Consider the following 18,009-nt stretch of genomic DNA (forward strand, 5'->3'; position numbering starts at 1 on the left):
AACCCCACAGGTGGATGATTTTAGCTGGCCCAGAGCAGCACTGGGTGTGATCATCCTGTATGGAAGTCCTGCTTCCTTTTAGCTGTGGTTGAAGTTTTAGTATCTTTGTCTTCCATATCTACTCTTGTTTTTTGGCTCTTCTAACCTCGGTGTGCTGGGAATATCTGATTTCCTTGGCAAGGAAACTCTTAGTGGAAGGCCAAATAGGAATCACCTGTCTGGATGAATTAGCACACTGCTGGTTTGCCATTCATTGCTGAGTTAAAATTCTGCTTGTTTTCTGCTTCCACTTCCAGATCAAACTTGGATCCTTTCAATCAGTACAGTGAGGAACAAATCTGGGCTGCTTTAGAAAGGACTCACATGAAGGAGTGTGTAAGTATTACGTGCCCTGGGAGATGCATGTTTTAACTTCCAAAGCCACGTAATCTGTTAGTAGCTGCTTTAGAGGTCTTTATCTAAGCTTTTTCTCTGTGTTTCCCCCCTTCTTCTCTATGCTTTATTTGACCATTTTTTTTCTTTCTTCCCGTGATTTTATCAGACTGATATTTTTTGGTTTTTAGGAACATGCCATATTCTGTGGGTTTTTTAAGTATATAGCATATACTAAAATATATATATGTATAAACATATATAGCAGAGTGCTGCTTCATCACAGGGATTCTTAGGGTGTTAAAACATTTCAAGTGATATGTATGTGCCTTAGGTGTCCATTCTATATTTCCATTTGTGACTGTACATGTCACATGTGCAGATTTGTACTGAACTTAAAACCTGCCCTTTGCAAGGCCCTCTGCAGCAAGTCTTGCTGCCATGACATTTCCAATTCTTTTTATTGTGAGTCAGGTGGCAGGTGTGGCTGTGGAACACAGGCTGCAGGAATTCCTGCAGGGACTAGGTTTATTCTCTTCTGGTAACAAAGACTGTCAGGAGATCTGTTTGTGTTTATATGATTTTGTGCAGTGCTCTAAGATTTTTGCCTCTTCTTTGCCACAAAGGTTGCACAGCTACCTATGAAACTTGATTCAGAAGTGATGGAAAATGGGGAGAACTTTTCTGTTGGAGAGAGACAGTTACTGTGCATAGCTAGAGCTCTGCTGCGTCGTTGCAAGGTGAGCACAGCAGGGAAAGAAATAGCTGGAGATACCAAAATTACAGGATTGAATAAGCCTTTTTATGTGCTGGATTCTTCCTGTGTGTCAGAGGAATCACTCCAATGATTATTGCAATCCAGAGGGGTGTAAGGTTAAAACAAGCAGGAAGGAATGTGTAGCTAGCTCATGTAATGTATTGCCATTGGAAAGGCATTGCTTGCAAGTGCCAACCATTGTGTCAGACTGGCCTAATGATTTATTCAGTGTCCTGTTACTGGGGAGCATCACATTTTTCCCTTCTTCCACCTTTTTGTGAATATGAGCTAAGTGTTTTCCTTCTACATGGTGCTCCACTAAAATGTGGCCCCCAAAATGGAATTTGGGACCATGCTATGCCAGCCAAGTGAAAGATTTTGCAGGAATGGAAAACAAATGATAATTACATTGAGAAAGGACTTTTGGATTGAGATTGATCAGTATTCTCATTTTAATGACCTTTTTTCTGAAATGCAACAGAGATATCATAATACTTTAAAGTTCACTCTGCATCTGTTTTTAAAGTCAGACTACTCAGCAGAAGTTGCTGCCATCTCTGCAGTACCTGCACAAAGCATGTCCAGTTCAGCCTTAAGAAGAAATCATTCCAAATCAGTTTGTCTGAGGGGAAAAGACTTCTTACCCAGCGTAAAAAAGCTATTCAGCCTAGTCAGTATTGACTCATTCCAGGAGCAATGTCACCACCAGGAATGAGTCAAATTAGTTTACTGATAAAATTTGTATTTGAGATTCATCTATTGAATATAAAATTAAAATTAGTGGAAACTTGAGGCCCAGGTCATAATTGACATGTAGTTCTAGGATGTGACTGTAAAATGTGTCCTTCATAGGCTTTGATGAAGGCAATTACATAAAGAAAACTGAAAGGGTACTTGTAAAACCTGTGTTTATGCCCACAACTCTGTAAGGATTGCCACTTGTGACAGCATTTGGCTGTGGCCGTTCTGCCCTCTCTATGTATTTTTGTATTCAGGAAGGGAAGGTGTGACCTTTGGTAACAGCCAGGATTCTTTGCTGCTTTCAGATACTGATCCTGGATGAAGCAACAGCTGCTATGGACACAGAGACAGACTTGCTGGTCCAGGAGACCATCAGAGAGGCGTTTGCAGACTGCACTATGTTAACAATTGCTCATCGCCTGCACACGGTCCTGGGCTGTGATCGGATCATGGTGCTAACACAGGGACAGGTGAGCAGGGAGGTGTCTCTGCCCCCAGTCTGGTGCTGCCATGTGTGCAGGCTGAACTGAGGGAACAGCTGCACTGCAGGGTAGAAAATCCTCTGTGTTCATTCATATCCTTGGTAATAATACTCTGACAGAACCAGTTGCTGCCTGTGACAAGATCAAAGATGGCAAAAATATTTTTCATGCCAAGAAAGTACCTTAGAATAATATTTTGTCTTGAAACATCTTTTTGAGGTGTCCTTTGTAGGTTAATTCTGAGATGGGTAATAACACAAACATCTCTGCTGGGGCTCATTGGCAGTTTACCATTACTTTCATAAAGCCCTGTGCCATCAAGCACACCTATGACAGATACTTTACCTATTTTTCAGGCTTCCATTTGGGAGCCATAAACTGTTAAATGCAAGAACATTGGGCAAAACTCTTAAAGGTAGAGAAGACAAAAGCATATAGCATCTGCCTCTGCCAGAATCATCAGGGGTTGCTTCCTGTTGCGCTACTTCAAGTTTTTGAGCCAGTTTGAAGCATTCCAGGTTACAGTATCCATAAATGCAGGTACTTCCACTGCCTGGTGTCTCATCTAAAGACGAACACTATATTTTCTATTCTTTACTATCACATCACAAGTCCAAGGGGTGGGAGTCAATTGTCTGCTGCATTTTACTGACATACTGTACCTGTCTTGTTTGATTTCAGGTAGTGGAATTCGACACCCCGACTGCCCTTCTGGCCAACGAGAACTCACGCTTCTATGCTATGTTTGCTGCTGCAGAGAACAAGGTTGCTGTCAAGGGCTGAAATTCAGGGCAAAGTCACTTTAATTTTGGAGAGCTATGCTCCCTGCCTGTGGCAGGCCAGCTCTTCCTCCTCCTCGCAGATTATTGCCTTTTCATCTTTTAATTTTTAGCACAATGTGTCAAGCCAGAGAGTTTTTAAAACCATGTCAGAAGAACTCTTCATGTTTTTATTATTGTATTTATTCCATATTACTAATTTTTTGTTATTAAATGCACTCTACAAATGGCTCAGGGAGCCATAGTTATAAATGTATCAGAGGCCTATAATGAAGCTTTATACATGTAGCTATATCTATACATAATTCTGTATATAGCCTATATTTACAGTGGAAATGTAAGCTGTTTATTTTATATTAAAATAAGCACTGTATTAATAACAGTGCATATTCTTTTCTATCATTTTTGTACAGTTTATGGTACCAGAGATCTGGCTTTGTTATCGGACTGTATCAGACAACATTTTGTCTCTTGCAGTTCGTCTTTTCCTAGTGCCGGATTTTCTGCGTGTCTGAGTGGAAGTGAAGCTTTGCAATAGTGTCCTTTATTGTCACATCTTTGTCTAGCGCAGCAGAGAAGAGCTCTGTGGTGTAACTATTGCATTGTAATTTATCAAAGCTATTTGGGGCATTGCTAATGTTCACCACGGCAGCAGCTGCTGCTTCCTGTGATGCTTTTCCAAAGCAGGGTTTTTAGTGATCCGAGTGGAGAACCACTCCCGGGTCACATTAAGGCCTTGTATTTTCTCAGTGTCCTGACACAGTATTTCTTACTGTATCAGCAGAGTTTATTTTGATGCAAGCAAGCCCAAGCTCTTCCTGCTTCGCTGATCTAACACAACCAAAATCTTACTGTTTGTGGAATGATCTGTAACAAATTATTCATTAGGTTCAAATCATACCCTGTATGCTGGCAGGAAAGCCCTTTTCAGAGTTGCTTCAGCTGACTGACTCTTTATCTTGAAGCTGCTAACACTCATCAGAGGTTTAGGTTGGCTTTCACTGGCATGGGTAACACTAACTCTTTGTTCTGCTCACTTATACTAAGATTAATCAACATTAATAATTCCTGTTTCTTTCTTGCACACTTGTTAAGGAAGCAGTCCTTGACCCCACATCTTCTGGAACCTTAAAGGGGTTCCTCTTGATCAGGATGTAACACTGGTGTAGGACATGGTTTTCTTACTGTAAATGACCTACCTCAGGTTACTGGGTCCTGCGTAGTGCGTTGCCATGATCACTGTACACCATCCCTGTTTTTTGGGACCTGTGGCCCGGGGGACACAGTCGCTCCTGTGATAGCCGTGACTTATTGAATGGTCAGCGTTGCATGTCTTTGTCAACTTGGACATTTTGTAGCCTTAGCATGTTTGCAGAATGTCTCATTGAGGCAGAAATCTGAAAAGTAAATAAAACTATTTTGGGTTTTGTAAACTGTTTTGGCTTAAGTGGTTTGTTTTGGACCCATAAAGAACTTTGCACTTTTTTGAGTGCTGGGGAACAGGTTTGCAGGCTTTTGGGTCTTTTCTTCCTTTTGTCATGCACCATGGTCTGATCTTTCTTCAGAGTGAAGCTGTTTCTTTAGAAGTGTAGTGGGTGTTTTTGTGCCCTCCAGCATGGGGGTAGCATGCAATACATGTATGTTGAGTAGTACTGGGAGTAGTAATTTATAGTGCAATTATTCAAGCCAAGGAGAAGATTTGAGGTCAGGTGGAAGACCTTCTTAGGCTCAGATTTTCCATTTTCTTTACCTGAAAGCACTACTGTTTACAGTGACATGACTGCAAAATGACAGAAAGAAGCATTTCTACCTACCAGTACCACAGGCAAATTGTGGCATTAACAGAGCTTTCACTGTGGCTTAAAGTAGCACAGAAAGCATGGTTGTGATTGTTCTTAACTCTTGAACAAAGCAAGAATTAACTGGCACAGACCTTACCCTGCTCACAGGCCTGGAGTTTACCCCATGCACTTCAATATTTCCCTTGAAGGAAATGGGCTAATGTACCTGGTTCTGCATGCTGCTGGGGTCAGTGTGTGGCTTCACTTTGCAGCTGAGGCTGAGCTAATGGCAGTCTGGGCAAAAAGGGAGCCATCCTGATCCTATCCTCCTTCTTCTTCCAGGCTGGGACTACCTCTTCCCTTCCCGATGCCAGCAGTGGCTTTTGTGTGGTCCATTCAGAAAGCTAACTTGCAGAAAGCAGGAATGCTGTACAAAGGAGGAGACAGGAAGGCACCACCCACAGGAAGGGAGGTGAAGTGGGGCTGCTCTTTTCAGGAGGTGCTGGCTGTAACAGTAGCATAGGTGTGAGAAGGAACTGCTCAGCAGTCACTGCTCCAAACTGCTGCTTCCCAGTTACACTCACCTAAGGAGCTGAATCTTTGCTGCAGCTTTGGTCAGCTGAAACAGCTCAGCAAGGTGCCAAACAAGGGTCTGTGACGGAGCAGGTGAACAGTCGCCTGTGAACTGCAGGGATTATTAGCTCAACCATTTTGTTAAACCTTGACTACAGCACTGTTACTTTGGAATTAAAGACAGAGTCTGACAGAAGGAAACGTTCTTTCTGTTGTGATCACTTCTGTGCTTCATTTGGCAGATGTTTCACATGTGTACTGAAGTACTGCTGCTCACAGGGGTAGCTGTAATGTTTTTTACTGGCTTTCATCCTGAACCACAGGAGCAACCTGAGGCCTGGCTAAGGGCCCCGTCACTGAACTGGAAGGAAGAAATGTTGATATTTACAAATGGGACTGAAATATCTGTATCTTTGGAGCATTCTGCAAGAGGTTGATGATTGGAATGTTTGGGAGTTGGTTTCTGCTTTAGAATTTATAGTATGATATCTAGAGAAGACTTCATCCTATGAGGAGTAGAATAAGACACGGATTGAGATTGAGACAGAGACTTTCCTTAAAGAGATCCCACCCAAAATAGCGTGGAGATAGCACATGCTTCTTTTCTGGTTTAATAGTTGCCAGCTGATATGCCCCACACAGTCCTTGGGATGGGGGAGAGAATTGAAAGGGTAAAAGCTAGAAAATTTGAGACCAAGACAGTTTAGTAGGGAAAGCAGAAGCCACATAAGCAAAGCAAATCAAGGTGTTCATTCCCCAATTCCCATGGGCAGCTATCTCCATGAAGTCAGGGCTCTGTTGTGTGTAATCGTGACTTGGGAAAACAAGCACCATCATTCTGAATGTCCCTTCCTTCCTCTCCAGCTTTTATAATGCCAAATGGTCTGGAATATCTCTGTGGTCAGTTGGGCCAGCTCTCCCTGCTGTCTCCCCTCCCATCCCCTTGAACACCCTCAGCCTCCTTGCTGGCCAGGTGAGGAGCAGAAATGTCCTTGGCTCTGTGCAAGCCCTGCTCTGCAACAGCTATTCAACATCCCTGAATTGTCAATACTGTTTTCAGCACCAACCCCAAACACAAAATTTTCTGTGAAGAAGATTTGCTCTAGCTCAGCTAAAATCAACAGACCTTCCAGCAAAGGCTGTGGCCTGGGATCAGCAGTTGTGCAAGAGGAGAGAGATTTGCCTGGGATAACTGGTTGCTGTTTCTCTGGAATTTCCATTACATCCGTTTTGCTTATTCTGTCCAAACATAGCGAGTGCAGCTGATCCTGATTCATTATCAAAGGCTTAGAGCCTCTTCAAGAGAATGTGTTCTTGCTCATCTCATCTGTCTGATGAGCGGACACACTGCACTTGCTTGGCACTTCAACCAAAGCACAGGTAGGATTCTTCTAAAATTACCCTGGAGTTAAAATGCAGTTAGATTGGGGGAGTCAGGTCCTAAAGTTGTCCTGCCTTGAACACCTGAGGACATTTATCTGTTTATCTGAAGGTCGTGCAGGGTCAGACCCTGAGGTTGCTGGGGCTGTGCTTTGCCCATCACCTGTAGATGAAAGCCAGGGGACATTTATTAAAGAAGGACATGGAGAGCAAAAATGGCAGGACAAAATGTTTTTCTTACCTACAAGGGGATTTATTGCAAAGGCAAAATTTCTTTTTGAAGGTGCTTTGAAAGAACAGTGAGAAAGTGGAGGGTGCTGTATGCAGTAACCAGAGAGCCTGAGTGCTATCTCATTATTTTTTACTGCAACTGTAGCATGTGTTTTACTATATAAAAGTGATTATACAAAGGTTTTCTTTAGCTTCAGGTTGGTGGAGAGTGATACTGTGATTCATTTAACCCTTGGTTGAGCCTGTAACCACAGCCACAATGTGCTGAGGCCACACTTTCTGCCTCCAGTGTGACAATACAGTGGAGACAGAGCTGGAATTTGGTGCAGATGCTGCAGTTGTTAGTGAAAGGCTTGGGAGCCTTTCAGAATGTACCATTATGGATTCATTAAACCCACAACCATGTGAGAAATGTTCCAAAATATGTGCCTTGAAGCCTCATCAGGCAGTGAGGTAGGCAAAGCATAACAGGGAAAATTAGAGTGAAAATAACTTACAGAAGTGTCATTACATGGGGCAGAGACTGTGCTTCTCTTGGGCTGGGGGGGGAGTGCAAATCACAGTTACTTGCACACATCTCCTTCCTTCCAGCTTGCTGACTCCTGCTGTTGCCATGCAGAGAAAAAAAGTGCTTGTACAAAGCTGATAATTTTGTGGTTTCTGTCCTTTCCCATTTAGGAAGGCAGCAGTAGAGGGTGTGTGATTGATTGCCTTGAGTTCTGGGGAAGAATAAAGTACATTACATCTGAGCTGGGCTTTGGGGCCAGTTTGCGGTGGGAGTTGGAGGCAGGAAACTATGGGCAACCCAGCTGGGAGAGGGGATTAAAAAATAGGTGTGTGGGGTGCAGGGAGAAGGGAGGCTATTTAGGGTTAGCTGTGAGCTCGCTGTGGGGGTGTGACCAGGAGGAGTGAGGAAGCCAAACTAGGTAGGGGTGGGATGTGCGTGCAAGAACCAGCCCTGCTGGGAGCCGTGGGCTGGAGGGTTTGGGGGTGTTTGTCGTGGTGAAAGGGATTCGGGCGCTGCGGAGGGGACAGAGCTGGCTGTGAGGGGACAGGAGTGACCCGAGCGGGGCTTTGTGGCCACGCCAATGGCCGTCCCCAGAGCAGGAATGCTGGGATCCGAGTGTCCGGGCCAGGCACAGGGGCTGGGCTGTGGGGAGAGGAGGGAAGCTCTGCGTGGGCCGATTACAGCTGCCCTTTAAAGCCGTGAAGGGGCACGGCTGGAGGGAGCCGTTGGCAAGCAGCGCGGCAAGCGCGGACATCCACGCCTGTGAGTGTGGGAATGAAGGAATGAAGGAGTGAACGAAGCGCGCCCTCCCGGGCGCGGTGCCGGTGTCCGGGGCTGTCCCGGTGCCCCCGCTCCGTCCGGCGGTGCCCGGGCCGCGCTGAGGCGCCGGGGGCGGGGCGGGTGCGCGCGCAGTGGGCGGGGCGGGGCCGCCCTCGAGCGCCCCCCGGCGCCCCCGCGGCGCCCCCCGGCGGCCGCGCCCGCCGCTGCTGTCCGGGCCCGGGCCCTGCGCTCTCTCGGCCGGTCCTTTCCGCCTCCCCCTCCCCGCCCCGGCCGCTCCGGCCGCCGGGGCCTCCCTCCTCCCCGCCCGCCCATGGATTTCACATAGCAGCCGCCGCCTCCGCCGCCGCCTCCGCCTCCTCCGCCGCCGCTCCATGGCGGCTCCGGCTCCGGCTCCGCGGCCGCCCGGCCTGTGCTGCTGCCGCAAGGGCTCCGCGGCCGGGCCGGAGGCTCCGCCGGCCCCGCCGCCGCCTCCCGAGCCGCCGCCGGACGTGGCGTCGGCGTCCAGCTCTCAGCTCTTCAGCCTGAGGCACCTGCACCTGGGGCTGGAGCTGCGGCCCGAGGCGCGGGCGCTGGCGGGCTGCCTGGTGCTGGAGCTCTGCGCGCTGCGCCCGCAGCCCCGCGCCCTGGTGCTGGACGTGCACCCGGCGCTGCGCGTCCTCTCGGCCGCCTTCCGCCGTGCCGCGGCCGGGGAAGCGCCCTGCGCCTTCGCCTTCTCGCCGGCCGAGGCCGCCGCCGCCCCGGCCTCGCCGCCCCCGCCGCCCTGCCCGCCGCCGCCGCCGCCCTGCGCGCCGCCCTGCGCCGCCAGCCCGCCCGCCACCGCCACCTTCCTCTCGGCGCCCTGCATCGCCGCCGGACCGCTGCCCCCCGCCGCCCCCCCGGGGGACCCGCCCGCCGGCCCCCCGCCCGCCGAGCCGCCGCCGCCGCTGCCCCTCTTCGCCCAGCCGCCCTGCTCCACCTGCCCGCTCGGCTTCAGGGTGGACCCCTTCACCGACTACGGCTCGTCCCTCACCGTCTCCCTGCCCGCCGCCCTCCAGCCGCACCAGCCCTTCCAGATCATCGTCCGCTACACCACGGCCGACGGCCCCGCCGTGAGTACCGAGCGGGGGTTGGTAACGGTGGAAACCGGGTCCCGGGGCGGCTGGCAGAGCCCTCCCGTGCCGCCCGCGCCCGTCGCACATCTTTGCTCCTGTTCTCAGTGACCGTCGGGGAAGCGCCCCGGTTCCGCAGCAGGGGCGGCGGGAGGTGTCTCAGTGCCAGCCCCTCCGGTCCTGTCCCTGGCCCCATCGCCTGGCAGCGCCAGCCCTCTGGGCAGCAGCATCTGTCCCCTGCCCGCAGCGGCTCTCGGCACTGCCAGCCCCGCGGTGCTCGTACCCACCCAGCCGCCCTCCCTCCTGTCTTCCCCCATCGCGTGAACCCCAAGGCAATTCATGCCCTCCTCACTATAGTAATTTAAAAGTTTTTCATTCTTCAAGGACATTGCGGTTCCTGGCGAGGCAAATGAAAATTTGCAAACTCTTGCCTCGAGTCAGTCGTTCAGGATAAATTATGACATCCACAGTGCAGGAGTTTCCCTGTGGCTTTTGCCAGCTGCTAACAACATCAGGTCATACACACCTAGGCTGACATGGTCAGGAGCTTTGAGAAGAACAGGGGTGATTCCACATCTTCCTATGAGTAATCTGCTGGAAAAAGGGATGAGAAATGGCCCAAAACAATCCTTTGCATGTAGCCGTGGAAGTGCTTCCATGTCTGTGGATTAGCTTTCTTCAGCAGTGAAATGCTTTGTAAATTCTGTCATTTCTTTTAAACCCTTGGTATTTAGTAGCATTTTATTCCCAGCCTTTTGGGTGCTGCTTGTCAGATCTGGTGTTTTTAAGAAGTTATGACAGTGAAAATATGAAGTTCCCACTGGAACATCAGTTCTTTTTATTACTGTACAGTCTGTTCAGGCTGGAAATTAAACTGAGGTGATTTTCATCATATGGTTCACGAATCTATTTGCAAAAGAAATGTTTTTTTATAAGAGTCTTGCAACTTTGTTGCATCTGTCTTGCCTTGAGGAATTGTCTCTCAGCCCTCTGACTTGGTGTTGCTGTTGCACTGGTCAAAACCAGTAAATGTGTGGATCTATTTGACTTTTACAACGTATTTAACAAGAGCAGGAATTGAACATAAAAGCTTCTTGCAAAACAACCCACAGGAAGTAAATAGTAGGCCTTTCCTCTTGATAGGAAAGTCTTGCTGATTAGAATGTATTTACTGGATGTTTCTCTGTCTAATTTTAATACTACATGGAAGATCACAAAAGTAATTTCATCCTTGGAATGATCTGGGTAGCCTTAATACATTGGCTCACTCGGAACAGTGAGTTCCACATGAAGGTTTTTATTGACAGAAGTTTCCTGTGGCCATATAAATGTCCTGTGGCTTTTAAATGTTCTAATCCTTCCCTAAAATTGCAAAAATGAAGTAAGATTCTGGCACTTTTGAAGTTCAGGTCCACTTGGATATTGTTCCTTTTCACCTCTGGAATTCCTGGCTTTACTACTTCCTTGTGCAATACCCTGCCATGTAGCTCACAGTGTGTTCAGAAGATTCCATTCATTATTTTTTCCCCAGGTTTTTGAAGAAACCTATTTCTTTTGTCCACTCTCTGCCTTGTTTATGGTGAGAAGGCCTTAAAGCTAATTTGGCATTACTGTGTGCTCTGTAATCGTTCTCAGTCTGGCTGAGCCACGCCTCCCAAAGTACACGATAGTGTGCTTTCCTCCTCTTGAACAAATTGTTTTATTTTAGGCCGGCCTGTGCTTTCCTCTGCGTTTTGCCAGTCCTGTTGCCAAAGGGGCAGTCTGTCCTGCTGAGTCTATGGAGAAATGATCTCAGTATGATTGGAATACTGATCTGGCTTTAGGAATGTGAAAACCACTGGAAGGTTCAGGGCACTGATTGATGTGATGTTCATTTAATCTCACCTTGTTATAATATGTTGTCTCCTTGGCCCCACACACAGTCCTGTGTGGATGCTGGAGGAGGACATTTCTTCCATTCTCTCTGTTGTTGTCTTGCTCCCCATGGATCAGAGGTGAACTACCTATTCTTTATACCTTTTTTGAATTCTTTATTGTACCTTTAACAGTGTGTCATGCTTCAGCTGAAATGAAGCTTCAAGGGCTCATGTCAAGATTATTGATGGTCACATCACTGGGGACATGCACAGCCTTTCCCAAGTGATACTGGAAAGCAGAGGCAGGCGTGCTTACTGACATAAATCCTACCATGTTTGCTCACTCTCTATTGTAGGTTTTGGCTGGCAAAATATTTGTCCTCTAGTAGCACCTGTTGTAGCCCTTCATGTTCAGCATGCTGAACTATTTTGTTTGGATCCAAAGCAGTTTGGTGCTATTGTAGTGCTCTCTGTCATTGCTGTTCTTTGGCCCAGCACTGCACTTTAACAGGGATGAGTAACACATATGCCTGTAAGGGTCAACTGGTTTATACTCGTGTCTTGTAAATATTCTGGCAGTCCCTTTTCTCTCTCAGGGAGGCACAGATTTACAGTGTCAGACCTCTCTCTTCTAAAAGTTCTATTGGCTATTCTAGGAATTTATTCTCCTTAGGTCAGAGTTTATTATCTGTGGGACCTTAAGCATACTTGTGGGACCTATAAAACAGTAAATGCATGTTACAGTGCAGTGTGAATGTGTTGGCAGTAAGATCAGCAGCAGAGATAGTAGTGTTTAAAATTGGAAACCTGTTGTCTTGATGTACTTGCTTTGAGCCATCTGGACATATTATTTGACTGTCCCATTATTTCTCATGTGGAGGAAGGAGCCAAGATCTTTGGTTGTTTGATGGACATTGAGAGACAGCTGAGAGATGAAATCTGCCTTTCACAGAGCATTCCAGCTCCCTGTGCTGTTAGGAAACCATATGCTCAGTACATCACCAGTTTCCATCAGAGGCAAGACTGTCACAATCACTGTGTATCTCTCCTGGTGTGGGCTGAAGGCACACAGTAATCAGGTGTGTCAGGGACAGTAGTCCTGTTCTTCTTCTCCCTCTTCTCCCCCATCCCTTACTTCTTGGTAATACTCTTGTGTGATATTTTCTTTTTTCCTTCCCTAGAGAGAAAAATCTACACCTATCTCTTGGCCACTGGTTCTTGTCATTCCTCTGATTTGGTAGTTCACATCTTAACGCCAGTGCTATTTTCTTTCCTTAAATGCAAATCTTCCTCTGGGTTCTGGTACAAAAAATTAAAACATTTCCTTATCTTCAGGATTTAGCAGAAAGGACAGCCCTCTTTGCAGTGCAAGAAACTTCCCTGTAATTCCTTAGATTTGTCTTGATTCCTCAGTCCCCATAGAATGACTTGCTGCCCAGGTGTGCCTTGCTCCTGTCACGTGCTCTGCATCTCAGGTGTTTTGTTTACTTTGTCATCAGATAGAGCAGCTTGTTTGCCTGGAACAGAAGCTGTGGCTTTGCAGCTCTTCCTGTGACCTTCATCAATAATGCATGTAGAAACATGGAGAGGTTTAAAATTAAAAGAGGCTTAGCTAATTGCCTTTGTCATTTGCCAGATTTGGGAAAAAGATTATGATCTAAGTCAATAAAAATGATACTCTTGGCAGGTGCCTTATAAAATGTGAGCTTCTTTGCAGTATGTGGGCAGGGGAAAGCCTGGGCTGTCCAAAGCATTTGTTCAGCAGAGGAATCATGCAGCACGTCTTTTTAATTGAAATTCACCACAGAACAGCTTTAATGTGTGAAACAGCTCTCCTGTATACATGAAAAGCTAGCTAAAAATGAAGAGCATGATGATGATATCATGTGTATTTCTCAAGGGGAAGAGCAGGAGAGATTTGGAAGTGAAGCAGATGATACAGCCCCAAATCCTGCTCTGTCCCTATGCTCCACCACCTGCCCCAGCAGTGCCCTGTGTCTTGCACTCCTTTCTGGGATGCTGCATATACTCATTTTCCCCAGCCCATAGCCCTGCTTCTGTCCAGCAGCATAGCCTGGTCTATTTATATTACAGATCTATTTATATTGTTTCAGGATAACTTTCATCATTGTTCCAAGTGCGTCTGGAAAGAGAGACAGAGGCTTGCCATGTAGCTGCAGACATTAGAAAACAGGGGAAAAAAATACTTCATCCTCTGCAAATGTTTTCCCTCTTGGCTTGTGGGGCTGGTGCTTCGCTTAACTTCAACCAAATGTCAAATAAAGCAGGACTGGTTGAAAAGAAGTTGTCCTTAATTTATGGAGTTTCTTGTAAACAAGAATCAACTCTAGGTTCCCCTTCCCTTCCTGCTTATGTTTTCCTCTTGCACTGCTCAGGGAGAACTTCCCCTTATCTCTTCCACTGTAAAGACATCTTTCCTTCCTACTCAAGTGTTGCAATTTAGGTGTGGTGGTGCCTTGTCTCTCTGTTTAAATTGTTAGCCTCTTCTGTCTCTCAAAAAGCAAAGGAAACAATGTTTTGAAGATGAGTCTTTTCAGCAGGGCCGGTGACACAGGAAGTCAGACTTTGTGACACAAGCACAAAGGTCAGAGGAGTGTTTTTAAAAGGCATTGGGGCAGATCTTTGAAAGTTAATTTCTGAGCCTCTTCGCTGGATTGTTAGAAAACCACTACCCTGCATTAAAATACAGCACCTTCATTTTTTTGTAAATGTGCGTTCTGGGTGGAAGTTACTAGTTGTTGGTGTGTAACAAGACATATATATGTCCCCAAATGCCTTGTGGAACAGCTGCCTTGAGTTCCATAATGTGGCATTGCTGAAATGATATCCATTGCTGTGAAAAGCAGGTATCCATGAGAAATGTAGTGGAAAACTGTAGCTTTGTAGGTGCCCCTGGGCTTTGACCCATGGTTGTGGGCAGTGCTATGCTGAAATGCAGTACATAGATGTGAACAGACAGAGCCTTCTCCTCAGGACTCCTCCTTTAAGCTTATTTCTGGCTCTAAAGGCTTGAAATAGAAGAGGATAATCTTAAAACAAATTTCAAGAGATTGATTTTACTTCTAGATAAAGGTTTTTTAATTTTGTAATGCTTCCTACCTAAAACCCCCAAACGTTTGCCAGCAGAAGTGTGAGACACCATAGGAATAACTGAAAGCTGCTGACTGTGTGTTTCCTGTCCCCACCTTTCACTGATTTCAGGGGTGCTGCTGCAGTGGATGGTTTGGTAGAAGAGCACACTGGCAGCTGAGGAAAAAGGTCTAAAGGCAAGGGAAGAACATATCAAAAAGTAACCTTATAGGACAGAAGAAAAGAGAGAAAACTTCCAAAAGTTAACTAGGAGACAGAGTTGTAATATGCTGTTAAAACGTGAGCAGACTTAGTACCCAGGCTTCTCTTCTGTTTTGTTGCTTTCCCTTGAAGATCAGAACTGAACTAGTATTTGTACTAACTGCTGTTCCCTGATCTCAGATTTATTGGTTGCTTTGATCTAAGAATTCAGCAGACTCAGAAGTTTTATTCCTTGGGCTTGACTGTTTCCAAGACTTCCAGTGGTTCCAACTTTATTGCAAATTTCACAATATTTGATATTTTCCATTAAAGTTCAGCTCCAGAGTTCTAGGATTACAAGGAAATCCTTATTTAAAATTACTCCTATACTTCAAAGTTTGAGACAGGGAGCATGTGAAAGCACAAACTTTTGAAACAGAAAGACCAAAAGGCAAATAATTGGACTTTTTCTTATTATTCTTAATCTGTTCTAATTATTTGCTGAAGGTCTGACTTGTGATTTATTTGCTGTTTGGTAGTGAAAATTGACATGCACAGTGGTGTGTTATGTTGGCTTTTCTTTTGTGACCACCCAGAATCTCCTTATCCACTCTGCAATATGGGGCCTCCAGTGCCCTTGACCAGATGTTTCTTACATATACTGACTTTTTTGCATAGTGTCAAAATGTTTGATGCTTCAGCCAGGAGAGCAGTGTCAGGGTCACAGATAATGTTGTGTACACTGTTCAGCCTCAGGGATTTTTGGTTTGTGAATTCGGGTTAATTTTGGGTTGGTTTTTTGTTTTTTTTTTTATTTTCAGCTTATGCTACCTGACCCCTTCTATTCCTGTTCCTATTAAGTTATGAACATGGAGATATCCAGAGTACTCTCTTTGAGAAGAAGGTTGTGTGGATGTTTGTTAAGGACTTGTTATTAACCAAGGAAATTGATACAACAGAAATAGTGAGTGGCTGGAAGTCACTATGTTACATGTCACCACACAGTAAGAAATTTTTCTGAGCATTCCCAGCAAATAAACTGGAGTAGAAAGATGTATTGTTAGAGATGGAAATGTGCCCTCTGCTAGGTGTTCATCTGGAGAGCTAAACAACTGAGGTGGTGCTTCTCTCCCACAGTCTTCTTGATTTCACATTTTGTTCTTGGCAGCTCATCCTTGTCATGTTGTCTGTTTCCCTCACCTCTTCTTCCCCTTGTGTTTCAACAGATCTGGTGGCTGGATCCAGAGCTGACATATGGCAATGCCAAGCCCTTTGTCTTCACACAGGGACACTCGGTGTGTAACCGCTCCTTCTTCCCCTGCTTTGACACCCCTGCTGTGAAATGCACCTACTCAGCTACTGTCAAGGTAAGGGATGGCTGTGAATGGTTCATGGAGCTCTTAATTGCTGTTAACCTGTGAAAGGATAGTTACATCATGTATTTTTAGCAGTTTACACCTGCTAAAAATACTGTAATTCAGTGTTATAAAAAATACTGATTATTTTTTAGATCCAATTCTGCTTCTTGGGCCAGAATCAGGGTAGTGCCACAAAGGTAACTGTTGCCTATCACGCTTGAGTCTTGACTTCCTTGTGCTCAATGCTGAAAGAGTAACTGTGAAACAAAAATATGAGAGAGAATTTGGCTGGTCTCTTCCAATAGTCATTACTGATTATAATACTCAACTGTATTGTACCAATTTTTGAAAGAAAAAACCTGAAGACTTTGAAATCAGCATCAAATAATGTTGCATTTTGTAGAGATGAAATAATTTAATATGTGGGTGCTTTGGGGGCAGCTGGCAGATAGGAGGAGTAATATTTTTGCTTGGTATGTTTTCATGGATTGGACAGATTGTGGTATAAAAACCTCACAGAATCTTACATCTTGTGTTATGTAAATGATTGTTTTTAATGTACCATCATCAGGCATAGATGAAAATGAACCAGAGATCTGTGGTTCAGTCATTCAGCTGTGATTATCTGGTGAGTTATGGGTATGATGTTGGTCTTCCAGGCTCCAGCAGGCATACAGGTGTTGATGAGTGCCACCCAAAGCTCCTACCTAGAAGAGGAAGGTGTATATCAGTTTTACATGGAATATCCAGTTCCTGCCTACCTAGTGGCCCTGGTGGCTGGAGACCTCATACATGCAGACATAGGTCCAAGGTAAGATTTGCAATGAATTCATTCTGCATTTTATGTCTCTGTACAGTGCTTCATACTGTAAAGCATGTTGAGTTGCAGCTTTACTGTAAAGCAGAAATGTTGAATCATTGACAACATTTGGGTTCATGAGCTGTGAGCATAGAGAGGGTTTGAAGTGTAGTTAGGTATAAAGCAATTCATGGCACTGCACTAGCAAAGATAAGTTCCTCCTTCATAAAGAAGTCATGGCAGCTGCTTTCTCGTTGCCTTGTTGAAGGGACTTTTGGTTACCTCTTGCCATGTTCCATGGAACATTAGTCGAGGAGGGCCTGGGTCTGATGGGAGGTCTGCTTGCTCTGTTACCATACATGGAAGTGTGGTAAGCAGTCAGGCTATTTTTTTTTTTCTAAGAGATAATTCAGTTTGCTGAAGTATCACCTGATGTTTTCTGTTTTCTGACAGGAGCAGAGTGTGGGCAGAGCCTTGCCTGCTGCCAACAGCCATCAGCAAGCTTTCTGGCATTGTTGAACGCTGGTTGACTGCTGCAGAGAGTCTGTATGGCCCCTATATATGGGGAAGGTGAGTTAAATCAGTCTCCTGGGAATGTCCAATGGGAACAAAATAAAACAATATTGAGAAATGATCATGCTTTCTCCCTATAGCAGGGCAAACTAGCATTTCAACTGGCACCATTGTAGTAGTTGAAAAGAGACTTTGGAGTTTTGTCTCCACAAGTGTTGGGGAAGACCATGGAAGTATGGAGGTGTTTTAGCTGGTTTGCAGGGCAGAACTGAAGGCTTCTAAACAGTGCATCTTTCCTGAGGAATGAGGGGTTTTCATACTACAGTGTTTTGTGAAATAAATCCAGCACTGGGCCAGAGACCATTGTATGGTTGTTTTATTTATCTCATTTATTTCTGCATTAATTGTGGCATGCCTGAGAATACTGAAAATCTCAGTACAGACTCACTGAGAGTCCAAGTCCCCCAAACCAACATTAATCGTTCTTGAATAGCTTGACTGTGTATTTAAAAAGAGTGATTTTGAGAGAATACTTTCACTCTTTGGATGGGAGAAAATGTTTACAAAGGTTTCCTATATTTCTTTGCTAAAGGTAGGCAGGAAGATCATCTTGTTAACTTATACAATATTGCTTGAAATAATCTGAGAACATGGTGCATTGTGGCAGTGCTGATCACTGGTAAAGACATTTAGAAAACAAAACTAATATTACTGTTGTGT

The 18,009-nt window shown here is 45.5% G+C and overlaps 1 protein-coding gene and 1 long non-coding RNA gene across 11 annotated transcripts in view; one reads left to right on the plus strand and one right to left on the minus strand.

Moving 5' to 3' along the window:
- The window catches only part of ABCC5 (ATP binding cassette subfamily C member 5), a 67,938-nt gene that overhangs the window by 39,782 nt on the left and 10,147 nt on the right, over positions 1 to 18,009 (plus strand). For 8 of the 10 annotated variants that reach the window (XM_066325877.1, XM_066325881.1, XM_066325878.1 and 5 more), the window contains 4 exons: positions 297 to 375; positions 999 to 1,112; positions 2,176 to 2,340; positions 3,034 to 4,564. In XM_066325877.1, coding sequence (XP_066181974.1) covers positions 297 to 375; positions 999 to 1,112; positions 2,176 to 2,340; positions 3,034 to 3,135 — 460 coding nt within the window. In that variant the 3' untranslated portion in view covers positions 3,136 to 4,564. Of the gene's footprint in view, positions 1 to 296; positions 376 to 998; positions 1,113 to 2,175; positions 2,341 to 3,033; positions 4,565 to 8,576; positions 9,473 to 15,845; positions 15,987 to 16,636; positions 16,789 to 17,229; positions 17,347 to 18,009 lie in introns of those variants that run through there. The other 2 variants (XM_066325887.1, XM_066325884.1) reach the window with 2 other exon arrangements.
- Positions 5,689 to 8,364, minus strand: LOC136365428 (uncharacterized). The gene is made up of 2 exons (XR_010744364.1): positions 7,594 to 8,364; positions 5,689 to 5,991 (listed from the first exon to the last, which is right to left on the minus strand). It is a non-coding gene; the product is annotated as an uncharacterized lncRNA (long non-coding RNA).

The sequence above is a fragment of the Sylvia atricapilla genome, chromosome 10 (assembly GCF_009819655.1).
Source record: "Sylvia atricapilla isolate bSylAtr1 chromosome 10, bSylAtr1.pri, whole genome shotgun sequence".
Taxonomy (NCBI): Eukaryota; Metazoa; Chordata; class Aves; order Passeriformes; family Sylviidae; genus Sylvia; species Sylvia atricapilla.